At 36.9% G+C, this 13,809-nt stretch overlaps 1 protein-coding gene across 2 annotated transcripts; it reads right to left on the bottom strand.

Moving 5' to 3' along the window:
* Nucleotides 1-5,013: 5,013 nt before the first annotated feature.
* syt19 (synaptotagmin XIX) lies at nucleotides 5,014-13,782 on the bottom strand. 2 transcript variants are annotated; one of them, XM_082181986.1, is made up of 7 exons: nucleotides 13,646-13,782; nucleotides 13,199-13,394; nucleotides 10,549-10,607; nucleotides 9,910-10,317; nucleotides 9,718-9,837; nucleotides 9,536-9,647; nucleotides 5,014-6,553 (listed from the first exon to the last, which is right to left on the bottom strand). In XM_082181986.1, the coding sequence occupies exons 2-7, from the start codon at nucleotides 13,371-13,373 to the stop codon at nucleotides 6,246-6,248; spliced, it is 1,182 nt and encodes a 393-aa protein (XP_082038112.1). In that variant the 5' UTR covers nucleotides 13,374-13,394; nucleotides 13,646-13,782; the 3' UTR covers nucleotides 5,014-6,245. The 2 variants fall into 2 exon arrangements, with proteins under 2 accessions (XP_082038112.1, XP_082038111.1); XM_082181985.1 differs by having other exon boundaries at nucleotides 5,015-6,553; nucleotides 10,549-10,610.
* Between the last annotated feature and the right edge of the window lie 27 nt (nucleotides 13,783-13,809).

Here is a 13,809-nt window from a genome sequence, read left to right as displayed (position 1 = left end):
CTGAAAAGCAAAATTCCTGTTCATGCTTTGTTTGGATTTCCTGCAGTGTGAAGCCTGTTGGTCTTGTTTCTTGGTGTCTGCATGCCTCAGATCAACTGAGATCTCTTTAATATGCTCAGTAAAATTCAGCTGGTTCTTTTCACTCTTAGTTAATCTCTACAGACAGAAATCTTTGAGAATAAATAAAAATAAAATAAAATGCTTAGCATATTTAGTCTCTTTTTAATTATCTCTAAGGCTATGTTCAGACTGATAGCAAAAAATTTTTGTCCAGATTTAATCCAGATAGGATTTTAAAAAAAACAAAAAACACATGAAATCATTTCCCTCCCAAATCTGATTCAAACCACAGTTGCGTCACTCTGCGTCACACAAATATAGCGTAAGAACTGGTGACGGAAATGCCTGAAGTATTCATTCGGTTTTCAAATGGTATGTCCAAAGATTTCTGCATTTTCCTGTGTGACGGAGGATTTCTGCACTTGCTTATTTGGAGAATGAGATGATGCACCTCTGTTTTTCCCATAGACAGTATAACATAACGGTTTTCCCCGCATGTCGTCACGTGTGTGCACGCCTACGTCGTTACCAAAGCAACCCATGCAGAGAAGTTGGTTATGTATCGACACACAAATCTTATTTGATCTCTCGCAATAAATAGTGTTTAGAGTCTGCCTGAAATGATGATTTGAGAGAAAAAATTCTGATTTGCCTGCAGTCTGAACATAGCTTAAATTACATATTTAAAGGGATAGTTCACCCCAAAATGTAAATTCTGTCATCATTTACTCACCCTCAAGCTGTTCCAAACCTGTATGGATTTCTGTTGTCTGGATACAAAAGAAGATATTTTGAAGAATATGGGTAACAAAACAGTTGATGGGCCTCATTGACTTCAATAGAAGGGGGAAAACACTATAATGGGGTCCATCAACTGTTTGGTTACCCATAATCTTCAAAATATCATCTTTATCTTCAGCAGAAGAAATAAGTTTTTTTTTCTAAAGGGGTTCAGTCATATTCTGTCAAGAAATAAATCTTTTGACTTGCTTTAAAAGCCCACCAGTCCGCAGTTAACAGCTCCTAAGATTTATAAAACATACTCACCCTTATGTCGTTTCGAACCTGTATGCATTTCTTTCTTCTGTGTAACACGCCCACAAAAAATATATTTTGAAGAATGTTGGTAACGAAACAGTTTAGATCATTTCCCAATGACTTCCTTTGTGTGGACAAAAAAGTCCAAAAAAGTTAAACATTTTGGTTGCCAACATTCTACAAAATAACTTTTTTTGTGTGTTACACATGCATACATGTTTGGAACGACATACGGGTGAGTAAATGATGAGGCTTTAGGCTACTATTGAAACTTAGTACTTTAATTTTGATGTAAAAATACTACTTTTTGATTACTCGTAATTTCAGTTAGACTTTTAGAGTAAAAAAAAAACCCTTGTTTTTAGCTCATTATGACTGAAAATACAACTTGAAGTTAAATACACATTAAACACGCAGCGCAACTCCTTTTTTTTTTTTTTTTTTTTTAACCCTCTATGGTACGCATTATGATATCAGTGAGAAAAAAAATATTTGTTATGTTTTTCCTGCTTAAAATTTGACACTACAGCAATATCAATAAACATTATCATTATTTTTTAATTAATTTATTAATTATAAGTTTGTTGCCTCAAGGCAACATTGTACCACAATGGACAAATTGAAACATTTGACATTTTCATGAAGAAAAAAATATATATATTTATTGAAAACATCAATTTATTTAACTAAACACTTGAACAAACAGATTTATCAAGTTTTTATTGAATTACACATTTCATATTTAACAAAAAGTAACATTTATTATCCAGTTGTTGCCCTCAGGCAACATTGTACCATCGTGGAACGCAAGTACTACAAACCATTATATCATCAAGTTATCATATCAAAACATAAGAAAACATCAAAACATGCTGTGTCAAGGTAAAACATTTACAATCACTATAACATTATCCTAATATGAAGGCCAGGCCTCAACAACAGCAAGATTTGGAAGACCTCCCCGGCCGACCTAATGACCCGTGTGGGGTCCTCCAGGGGCCCGTCGGGAACCCCCCAAAATACGAGACCCCTACAAGTCCCACTAACCCTCTATTTGTCCGATTGCCCACTATAGTAGACAAATGTCCTGTTGACCCCACCGCCGGTCTCAAGCCACGCCCCGTCCCACTAACCCACTATTTGTCCGATTGCCCACTGTAGTGGCCAGATGTCCCGTTGACCCTCCCTGACTTGTCCCAAGCCACGCCCCCATCCCACTAACCCACTATTTGTCCGATTGCCCACTGTAATGGCCAAATGTCCCGTTGACCCTCCTTGACCTGTCCCAAGCCATGCCCCCTCCCATGGACCCGCTATTTGTCCAATTGCCCACTATAGTGGCCAAATGTCCTGTTCACCCTGACCGGCTCCAAGCCATGCCCCTGTCCCACTAACCCATTTGTCCGATTGCCCACTATAGTAGGCACATGTCCCGTTGACCCCCCTGACCAGTCCCAAGCCACGCCCCTGTCCCACAAACCCACTATTTGTCCGATTACCCACTATAGAGGCCAAATACCCCATCGACCCCCGCTGACCACTCCCAAGCCACGCCCCTTTCCCACGAACCCACTATTTGTCCGATTACCCACAATAGTGGCCAAATGTCCCGTCGAACCATGCCAAGTTTTCAGTTTGCAAAAATACAGATACATTTAGATAATTCAAACTCTTTTCCTTACAAATAAAATATAATTGTATTCATACGTAGTATGCCTGGCATGGCCCTATGTGATTCCATTATGGTACAATGTTGCCTCGAGGCAACAAGCAGTTTTATGTAATTTCCTATGATAAATTTGATGATATATATTGTAAAGTTTTTTGAAAATACTTCTTTACTTACCAATGAAGGTGACTCAGATTTTTTGTGGCTGATTATTTGGACAGAAATTAGTGAAAAATGCCCTTTTCAGTGGAGAAAATATGGAGCCATGTGACATGTGCACGTGTGTTGAAAGAGGGAACTAAATGCACCCCTGTGGGTCATGTGACCACTCTTTTGCATTTTCTTTGGTTAGTATTTGAGTTCCCCCTCCCCTTAGAGAGCATTGAACAATTACATTTTATTATGTTTTTATAAAAAAAAGCTAAAATAGACTATGTTGCATGGAGGCAACACCGTACCATAGAGGGTTAAGGCCAGAAATGCATTAACAGTCATGCACTTAAAATGTACTGTACAGCTGTGAATTTGCATTTCCTTCAGCCTGAGGCTTGTTCATTTCACTTTTGGTGTGAAAAGACCTTTATATTTGCAAAAAATAAACATTTTATTAAAAAACAAACAAGCAAGCCCAGCCCAGGTGATAAAAAGTAACGCAAAAGTAATGTAACCCATTACTTTACGCAATTAGTTACTTTTTTAGGGAGTAACACATATTGTAAAGCATTACTTTTAAAGGTAACTTTCCCCAACACTGTTACCCCATTTATGGTGGAAGAACAGGGGCTTGCGCGTGGTGGATTTCTTTTCTCTTTTCGAGTGTTTAAAATGGTGAATTTTTTTTTTTATTGTTTAATGTACAATACCATTCAATAGTTTGAAAGAAGTATCTTATGCTCACAAAGGCTGCACTTATTTGATCAAACATACAATAAAAATAATAATACTGTGAAGTACTATTAATATTTTAAATAAAAAATCTATTTGAATATATTTTAAAATGTAATTTATTCTTGTGATGGCAAAGCTACATTTTCAGCAGCCATTACTCCAGTAACTTAAAAGTTTAGGTATGGTGAAATATCAAGTATTTATTAGCCCTGCTGTGTAATTGTAATAATGTAGAAGTAATATGGTGGTTTTATATAAAAACAAGAAAATAGGAATGCATTCCTCCCTTCCAAGGCCCCACATTTCTCATGTTCACCCTTCTCCCCCCCATTGTGACTTTCATTAACAGACTCTGGGAGAAATAGTTTACCAAACAGTCTTGAAGAGAGAGATGAAATGTCTGGGAATGGCCTTGAGCAGCGGAGGTACCGTAACATCTGTTCAGCACCGCTCATTATGAGTCAAAGTCGTGATATTTGCCTTAATTCAATATCTGTCTACAAGAAGACTGCTCCAGTGGCTCGGCAGTAACTTCAAACAAACAAAATGGAGGCAGGCCAAAACTAAATAAAGTGCCTTTGAGACGCCCATCTGTTTAAATGGTATGTGGGTCTGTTCTCCTTCCGTATGTTCTTATCCTAGCATCACACTAATGATCAAGCCTTCTCAAGAAGAGTTTTAGCAGTGAGCCAGTGCTTCAGTGGGCTGGGAATGATGGGTGACGTGTGCAACTTTCATTACAGACACATGCAGTGTGGAGATAGATGAGGGGTAACAGTTTACTGTCAATTGAATATTTCAATTTGCATCGCACTGTTGCTGACTCACATTTATCCTGATGTGCTGATTTGTCTGTATTATAATTTTTCAAATAACTATAATCCTTTTTTTAAGTGTTTTATGTATTGGAATTGTGGGTGGGGCATTAGTATGAAGATATTATTATGATTGGGTCAAAACAACAGATAAGTTTAATTATTCCAATGGTGTTAGAGAGCCATCTTGTGGATACAGTTTACAGCTGATTTAAATTAGCCTGGTAAAACATGATAGTGAGGACTCAAAGATAATGAATACACGAATATATATTTCAATCTACTCTCGTTATTGTTAAGACTTTATGTCTGAAGCTGTAGAATATGCAGTATATATGAGTCTGTGTGTACAGGTTTATATTACATTGTGGGGACCAAATGTTTAGGGGTAAGGTTAGTGTAAGGGGACTGAATATACAGTTTGTACAGTGTAAAAAACATTACGTCTATGGAGAGTCCCCACAAAGAAAATGAACCAGACTGTGTGTGTGTGTGTGTGTGTGTGTGTGTGTGTGTGTGTGTGTGTAACTCTGCACTGACTGCTTTGTCTGGGGAAAAAAACCAACAATATATAATTCATTGTGAAATGAAAGCTTAAAGTGAAGGCCTCATTGTTTCAAGGACATCTTTTGTCACATAATTTGAATTTCTATGTTAATTTTGCATTATTTTCACACTTAAAACATTGCTTTGGTAATTACTTTGTACCATTGTCCTCTTTTGTGCAAATAAATAAATCTTCAAAAAATCTGTCCCAAGTGCTTCCATTGTTGTCAGCATTAAGAGAAAGTTTTATTGGGCTATATAACACATTTAATTGTTAGGAAATTACTTGTTTAAATGTTTTGGTTCAACTCACCATTGCCTTACACTTGCACAGAATTGTTTTAAATTCAGTTTTATTTGTCACTTTCAGGAGGTTGTACTATCAATATCAAATTTATTTCAAGAACACAGTTTCAGTAGTGGGATTGAATGTGAGATCGAATAAATGCACTCAATAACGGAGTCGGATACCCAAATGGCTATTCCCTCAAATAGTGCCCTATTTAAAGTTTTTTTGTCTTTTAGTATGAATATGTTAGCCTTACTGTTATCTATAAGCTAGTGTGCTCCAAAACAATGACAACATTTGCCTTTAGAAGACCAAACCCAATGTTGAAAATGAAAATCAGGTTGATGTCAGAATCCAACATCAGATTGACGTTAATCTCCAACGCTGGACAGACGCTGTATTGTGGTTGAAAATGAAAATCGGGTTGATGTCGACCCGACTTTCATTTCCAACCGAAAGCCAATGTCTTTCCAACATAGGATGTTGAAGCAACCGACGTCGGGTCCTGACATCAATCCGACGTCGGGTTTTCCAACCAAAATGCAACCCCTGCAACCAAAATCATCCCCTCACTGACATTACTACTTTCTACACAAGGACCTTGACAGAAATGTAGAAAAGTAGAACGCCACTAAACACAATTCATAATTTGAGATGTGGTGAATATGTTTATGACTTGATTATTTTTATTCAATTATAAAAATGATGCATATATCTCTTCTGTTAAATATGGTTAGTTGAAAGATAAATACGAGTGGTGAGGGTGTGAAAGAGTTGCAAAGGTATCCAGAGATACAAAAAAAACCCACATATAACAATCCATCAGTGTTTTATATCCCTGACAACGCAAATTGTTTCCACATTCCAACCTGAAAATACACACTAAAGTCGGAAGTTCGACCTCCCACATCGAGAAATGTGAGCATGTGTGCGTCAATATTCAGATGGCGATTAAATGCCACTTAGCGGTTGGCTGTCGCAGTGATTGCATCATCAGCTTCCAGTGCGGATTCTCTGAGGTCTTGTCCTTTTTGAGTTGGATGTTACCAACCAAGCGCTTGGTGGACTTCTTTGAAGGCTGAAGTTCGAAAACAGACACTATAATGGAGCACTCTCTTATATGTTGATCTGGCAACACAAAAGTCAGGACCTCATTAAACACAGTCACCTCCCAGCACATCTTCTGTGTTGTCCTCTGATGTCGAAGTTTGCACTGGTTGCAGATGATGTTGATTCTGGCATAAAGAGCTGTGAATACAATGAACAAACACCTTACAATAATTTAAAGTAATTTTACAGCATTTATTAAGCTTGGTTAATGTTCAATTAACCGTTTGTTGTTAGTTCACAATGTATAAAGGAATATATTAAACTCCTAATTTTAGGTAATCAGTAAGGATTGCATCCTCAAGGCAGTAGGTGGAGACAAATGACTAATGCTGCATCCGAAATCGCATACTTCCCTACTATTTATTAGTCGAAAAACAGTATGCGACAAAAGAAGTATGTCCGAATTCACAATACTCATAAAAAAGTGGGCAAAAAGTACCTGGATGACCTACTTCTTCCAGCGGGATTCTGAAGTGTGCTTCTGATGGACACTTTACTATCCCATGAGGCCACGGGAGAGGATTTTTGAATGGCAGTGAAGCGACGTAACTGACACTGGTAGGTCACATGATAAGAGCAACATGGCGAATGTAGTTCGTCCAGATTACATTCATACTACACACATTCATAATATACTATGTAACTTACTTTTTTAGCAGTCGCGAAGTAATTACTTATTCAAAATAAGTACCTACTCAAGAGAGTGTGCAATTTCGGACGTTGCCGATGGATGACTTGTTGCCTCGCTGCCTAATCAGTCAATGACTTTGCAGGCAACATTTGCGCAAGGCACCTCATGAAACTGATTTCGGACAGCTTCTAAGGCAGCGTAACGGCTTGATCTACAACAAAATAGAGTGAGCTTTGGTAATAACTAAGCAAATATTTAATTACTAAAATAGTAATTTCCGGAGTAAATAACATTAAAAGTGTTGGTCAAAAACTTACATTTACACACAAACTGACCACCAACCATAACTCTTAGATGCCATATTTACTTTTTTAGCTCAACTGTCACGGAATGGAATGCACGGGATTTTGTGATATCGTAGGCAGAAAGGATGCATCTATGCGGCTTTCAAAAATCGATCAGATGAAGGTATCTAAGGAGACAGGAAGTGAAGCTAACATTGGAGTCAAGCCATTTGTTTGAACCGATTCATTCAAAAACGATGATTCATAAGTCACTGAATGATACATGTAAACGTTTTGCTCAAAAACACTGAATCAGTCAGGAATGAAACACCGCTACTGTGTTTTGCACTTGTTCTGCTGTGGGTTTTCATTGTCGGAGCAAAAACATAAACTGGCAATACTGTGTCTAAAACATAAGTTACTCAATATTAAAATATTGTTTGCGAAATCAATAAAATCAATATCACACGATCGCGCTGCTTCTCTTAGAAACGTTCCATGCCATCGTTGCTATTTCAGAATTAGAAATGTTTTTAATGTTTCCTGCCTTGGCAACTGACTGAAATAAGTTTAAGTTGAAGTATTTTAACTTAAGAGGTCACTTTTCGATTGGAACTCGACTCGCGTACAACCATTAACTGAAACCAGTGATTATAGTTATAAAGTCATAAATATGTAGCCTGGTTAAAACCAGACCATTCTCAGTAGTAACTGAGTTATGGTCTGGCAAAGCTTCATTAATAACTCATTTCCAAAGGGGCGTCACCAACGGACGTTGCTCAAATGCCTCTGGGCGCAATTGGATAGACCTAAAACCAATCAGAGCGATCGTCATCGTGTAAAGCCATATGCTGCGTCCCAATTCGCCTAAGTTACACTACGCCATAAAAGTATGTACTCTTTTTGTGAAGAAAAGGTATTTACTTTTGAATGTTTAGCAAAAAAGTAGGCAAGCTTTGGGACATACTAGGGTGACCATATTCCAGGTCATGTCCGGCCGGGATTTCGAGATCGCCCAAAATATCCGCGATTCGGCTTTTGCTTTCTCGTCGCCATTCATTTTGTTTACATGTACACCTTTTGATTCAGTAGTACTGAATTAATTCCGATTGGTTAATCTGAATGTAGTGTTTACATGAACGCTAAACAAGTGATCGGTTGATGTGCGTTCTAGCATTGCTAAGAAAATTCCTGTGTTTTCGTCTCGATCGGGATCCGTGTGAATCAGAATGCATGACCTGCAAAGCTGGCACGTACGTGTCAGTGTCAAATAACGTAATAATGTAAACATAATGAATGGTGACTGTAGAAAGCAAAAGCCGAATCCCGGGCATTTTGGGCGATCTCGAAATCCTGGCCAGATATGTCCTGGTTAAACAGGACGTATGGTCACCCTAGGACATACTACTTCGTCATCTTTATCGGACAGATCTGTCGCGTGCATCCTGTCACGTAAACTGCCCTGTCAATCATCTTGTCACAGTTAAAATCCTCTATTAAATCTAATTTAATTTCCAACCGTTTCGGAGAGAAATGTAGCAGCACGTTCATCTGCCAGTGGGTCTTTCATGGAGACTGTCCTCATGTGTTTGCAATTTGAATATAATAATGCATTTAAAAGTTTGTTGGTGCGCTTCACCAACGGACGTCGCTCAAATGCCTCTGGGCGCAATTGGATAGACCTAAAACCAATCAGAGCGATCGTCATTGTGTAAAGCCCGCCTCAACGTTTCTGATTGGTGCCGCGATTTCGACGGATTAGAAATGGGCTTGAATGGGCTCTTTGCCAGACTACTTGCAGAGCAAATCTAAATTTGCCGGAAGTTGTCTGGGTTTTCCCAGGCTAATAAATATGGATATTTTTCTAACAAAAACACATCGCTTTGCTTCAGAAGGCCTTTTTTACCCCCCTGGAGCCGTATGGATGACTTTTATGATGGATGGATGCGTTTTTTTGGCTTCAAAATCTATGGTACATTCACTCCCATTATAAAGCTTGGAAGACCCAGGATATTTTTTTTATATAACTCCAAATGTGTTTGGCTGAAAAAAGAAACACATATACACCTAGGCTGACTTGAGCGTGAGTAAATCATGGGATCATTTTCATTTTTGGGTGAACTAACCCTTTTAAGTGCATTCAATTCCAAATGCTTTTCAACATCTACATTATTGTATAATTTAATGCTTTCAGGTTCGCCTCACCTCTCTCAGGTTTATTTGAATGACAGACTGTGCGGATCTTCAACACTCCCACCTCCAGCCTCTGAGAAGTAGGCAAGTATTTCAGAGAGAGCAGCGCCTCACCAACCATGTCCTGCACAGAAAATAGACCGGTTGTTCCTCATCTCATAATTCCGAATGTGTTGTGCTGGGATTACACTTACTTTCTTGGGGACTTGCAGATCCTGTCTTAACTCCAGTGGATATGATATCTTAAGACTGTTCAGGGGAACACGAGCCTCTCCCAGGATTCCATGTCTTGAGTATTTATCAAAGTCCCTAACCTAAAAGAAATGATCTAAAAATGAATTATTGCGTCATGGGAACGTCCTTGCTAAATAAGCTTGTTAACATACCTCAAATCTAACAGTGACTCTTGATATTTCCTCCTCAGTCAGAAAACAAGAGAACTGATCTCCAAACACAGGACAGCAGCTCTTCTTCACTAGACGCGTCTGCCACTCGTCCAGCACACTGTGCAGTGGACACTGCACCTCATCTTCTCTCTCTGCCCACATTAACCTCACCCAAACAAAAGGGTCCACACTGTGACTGAAGTCTCGCACGGCCAGATCCTGGGCGTCCAGTACCGTCACCACCAGTCTGGACTGCAGCTGATCATAGAACAGTGAAAAGCGCAGAGATCCCTGGATGCGCTCCTCTTCAAGATCAGCCATGTTATCCAGGTCTAAACTACTGCCCAGGTTGGTGCAAGATGTGCCAGGGGACAGTCGGTGGCTCATTTCCTCATAATGAACCTCCATCTGATGGACAGAGTGTGTATCTGGTCTAATTTTCTAGCATAGTCTCTTATTGGATGTTTAGAAATACAGACATACTTTTTGGCAACCAAAGCAAAGCATCTGCAAAACGTGTTTTTCATATATTTTGTTTGATCTAAGTCATAGCAAGCGGAAACTATGGAAGCAAACACAATATAAGTGGTTGCATTCCAGGGTATGAAGATAATGATGGTTTATGTAAATTAATCTTACCTTAGAGTCTCGTGTTTGTGTAGCATACTGAAAACCTCCGCTTTTAGCCGACGGGACATCTGCTGACAAAATATTCACTGGAATTAAATAGATGTTGACAGATATTCTGCATAAACCCTGTTAGCTTTGCATATACTGTGTGTGTGTGTGTGTATATATATATATATATATATATATATATATATTGATAAAAAATGCAGTAAAAACAGTAACATTATACAATTTAAAATAACTATTCTAAAAATGAAAATGTAATGCATTTTATTCTTGTGATGACAAAGCTAAATTTCTCTTCAGTGTCACATGATCCTTCAGAAATCATTATATGCTGATTTGGTGCTCAAGAAACATTTCTTATTATCACTATTTTTGTGAAAACCGTGTCCGTGATCACTCTTTTCATGATTCTTTGAATATAAGTTAAAAAAAACATCACTTGTTTGAAATGTGTGTGATATTAAATTGATCAAAAGTGACAGTAAAGACATTTATAATGCATCTATTCTGCATACCCTAACGAAAAAGAAGTATACTTAAAGTTCATTTTATGAAGTATACTTAAGTAATGTTCAAGTATATTTTTAAGTATACATTATGTAGTAAGTATACTAATGTCAATATGTACTAGCAGTAAACTTGTAAGTGTACTATTTTAATACCGCTTGGGACTAAATTGACCCACTTTTAGTATATAAAAGTATATGTTTAAGTGTACTATAAGTGTAACAGTAGTAAACTTTAAGTGCACAACTAGTTCATAATTACGTTTCATTTGTACTGCAAGTGAACTGATGGGTATACTAGTAGTTTACTATTTTAATACTTGTAGCAACTTTGAAGTATACTCTCAGTAAACTAGTTTAGTAGTTTTATACTGCAAGTTTTCTTTTAGTGTACTCTCAGTAAACTAGCCTACTAGTTTAGTAGTTTTATAGCCTACTACAAGTTTTCTTTAAGTGAACTTAACATTATACTTATAGTTTACTATTTATATATAATATTTGCACTTGCAGTAGGCCTATACTACTATGATCAAATGTTATTTTTTATACTTGAAAAATACCTTTAACTGTACTTTAATTTTAAAAACATTTTATTAGCTTCATGCAACCTTTTTGATCAACCCTTGAATGTTGGTCAGTTTCATAAATAAAGGCAACATTTTAAACAAAAAAGATGAGAAAATCTAATTTTTCTCAAAGACTACGCCTTTCAGAAACGTGATCAAACACAGATGGAGTAGATCGAGTCCAACACCCCCAAAGCATCACAGTCGTTTTCTCTTCATGGGTTACGCTTCATTTCATTTGGAAACATTAAGCAGTTTTGATTTACAAGCTGTTTAATGTTTGATGATCACATTATTTTACATTTGATTGAGCAATCTTCTATCACTTGTTTCAGCTTCTTCTTCTCCTGTGTTTTGAACCGGAGATTCTGTACTAGAAGATGTATCATAGCGCCCCCTACCGTATAACAGTGAAAACATGGAAAGGTGGAAAATTCAGTCAATCGTGGGGAAAGAGTAAAGTAGAATTACTTAGTAAATTCCTTTACACTACCAGTGGACTAGCCTACCCAAAAATTCAGATACGCAGAATTAGAAACATATCTGTTTTATATCAATATGTAAATCAATATTTTCAAAAAATTTAAGTTTCATAAGACCGTATATAAAAAACGATGTAAAGTATATTTAATAGGCTACTCGATCAAAAGAGTTAACACAACTACAAGCCAAGTATACTTTGAATAATTAAACTTTTAAGTATATCTCGATCAAAAGACTGAGTACAAGTATAGGCCAAATATACTTGGACTTTTCTCTCAGTATAAGTCAAGTAGCCTACACTTAAGTGTAATTAAGTATATTTTTGAGAAGTATATAAAATGTAGATTGAAAGTATGCTTTCTTCTTTTTAGTTGAAAAGATGTATAGTAATAGAACACTTGAATAAACTTATTTTTCGTAAGGGAATTATTATCGCTGTGTACAAGATCAGGTTCAGTTCCATGCTTATTTTATTTACTCTATAAACTATTCCACCCGAAAGCTTATTACTACATAAACTTGAACATGTTAGTTTATAAGACAGTGTGTAATATTATGTTTGTTTTTTTTAAAGTATTTAATAAGATACTCAATCGAAATAGTAAACACAAGTACAAGCCAAGAATACTTAGAATACTTAATTACCTTTAAGTATATCTTGATCAACAAGTAGAGGCCAAATATAGACTTTTCTGTCAAGTATACTTAAGTGGAATTTGAAGTATATTTCTGAGAAGTACATAAAGTATATTTCTGAGAAGTACATAAAAAGTAGACTGAAGTAGACTTTCTTATTTTTTAGTTTAAAAGAAGTATACTAATAGCACACTTGAATAAGCTTCTTTTTCGTAAGGGATAATCGTATTAATTTCTCTCAGAAACAAAAATAGAAATTTTGCTGACCCCAAAATGTTGTGTTCTACTGTAGTGTAGATATAATGAATTATATACAGTACATCTTAAACAATAGTGTGCATCTAGGCTACATAAGTTGAATGTTTATCTAAAACTACAACTGTTAATAGTAATACAGTACTAATCTTGTGCAATATTAGGTCAAATATAATAGTCAATCAATGAATTGGCATGAAAACTTACCGGCTCTTTGTAAAACAGGAAACCGTGTACAGTAGCGGTAAATCTGCCATATCAAAAGACAGAAGGCTATAAGGAAAATGACAGCAGATATGCCCAAAATACTATACTCCACTTCCTCTGAGAATAGCAGTTGGATTTCTCCAAAGGACAGAATCAAAGTGGTAAAGAAAACCATGTCTTTCTGCCATGTACAGCTCTGGAAATGAAGGACACAAAGTTACTAATGCTGAGTTTATTGATATCAGTTGTTATACATACATGAATTTATGTTATATAACATATATACCATTCACACACTATCTTATATTATACTACATTAAGTATATAGCCTACACCATAAAGTATTTAGATAAGACTATTTTGAGATGCTTTCCAGGGAAGGACAGAGGTGGATCATAGAAGGTTTCTGTGTAAAAAGGAAAGAACTAATAAATAACCAAAGCCTACCTTTTTAAGCTTTAATTGTCCTCCATTAGTTCCATTTTACAAAGAAACTACTGCCGGAGTGTATCCATATTCAAACGCAGTTGACAGTGATCACCTGACAGGTGATCAGCAAACACAGGGGCAAACCTGTTGGAGCACTTATTAAACAGGCTTCATCTGCCCTC

Source organism: Leuciscus leuciscus (assembly GCF_965113295.1).
Source record: "Leuciscus leuciscus genome assembly, chromosome: 10".
Taxonomy (NCBI): Eukaryota; Metazoa; Chordata; class Actinopteri; order Cypriniformes; family Leuciscidae; genus Leuciscus; species Leuciscus leuciscus.
The sequence above is the reverse complement of the archived record's forward strand: the minus strand, read 5'-3'. Positions and strand labels throughout refer to the sequence as shown.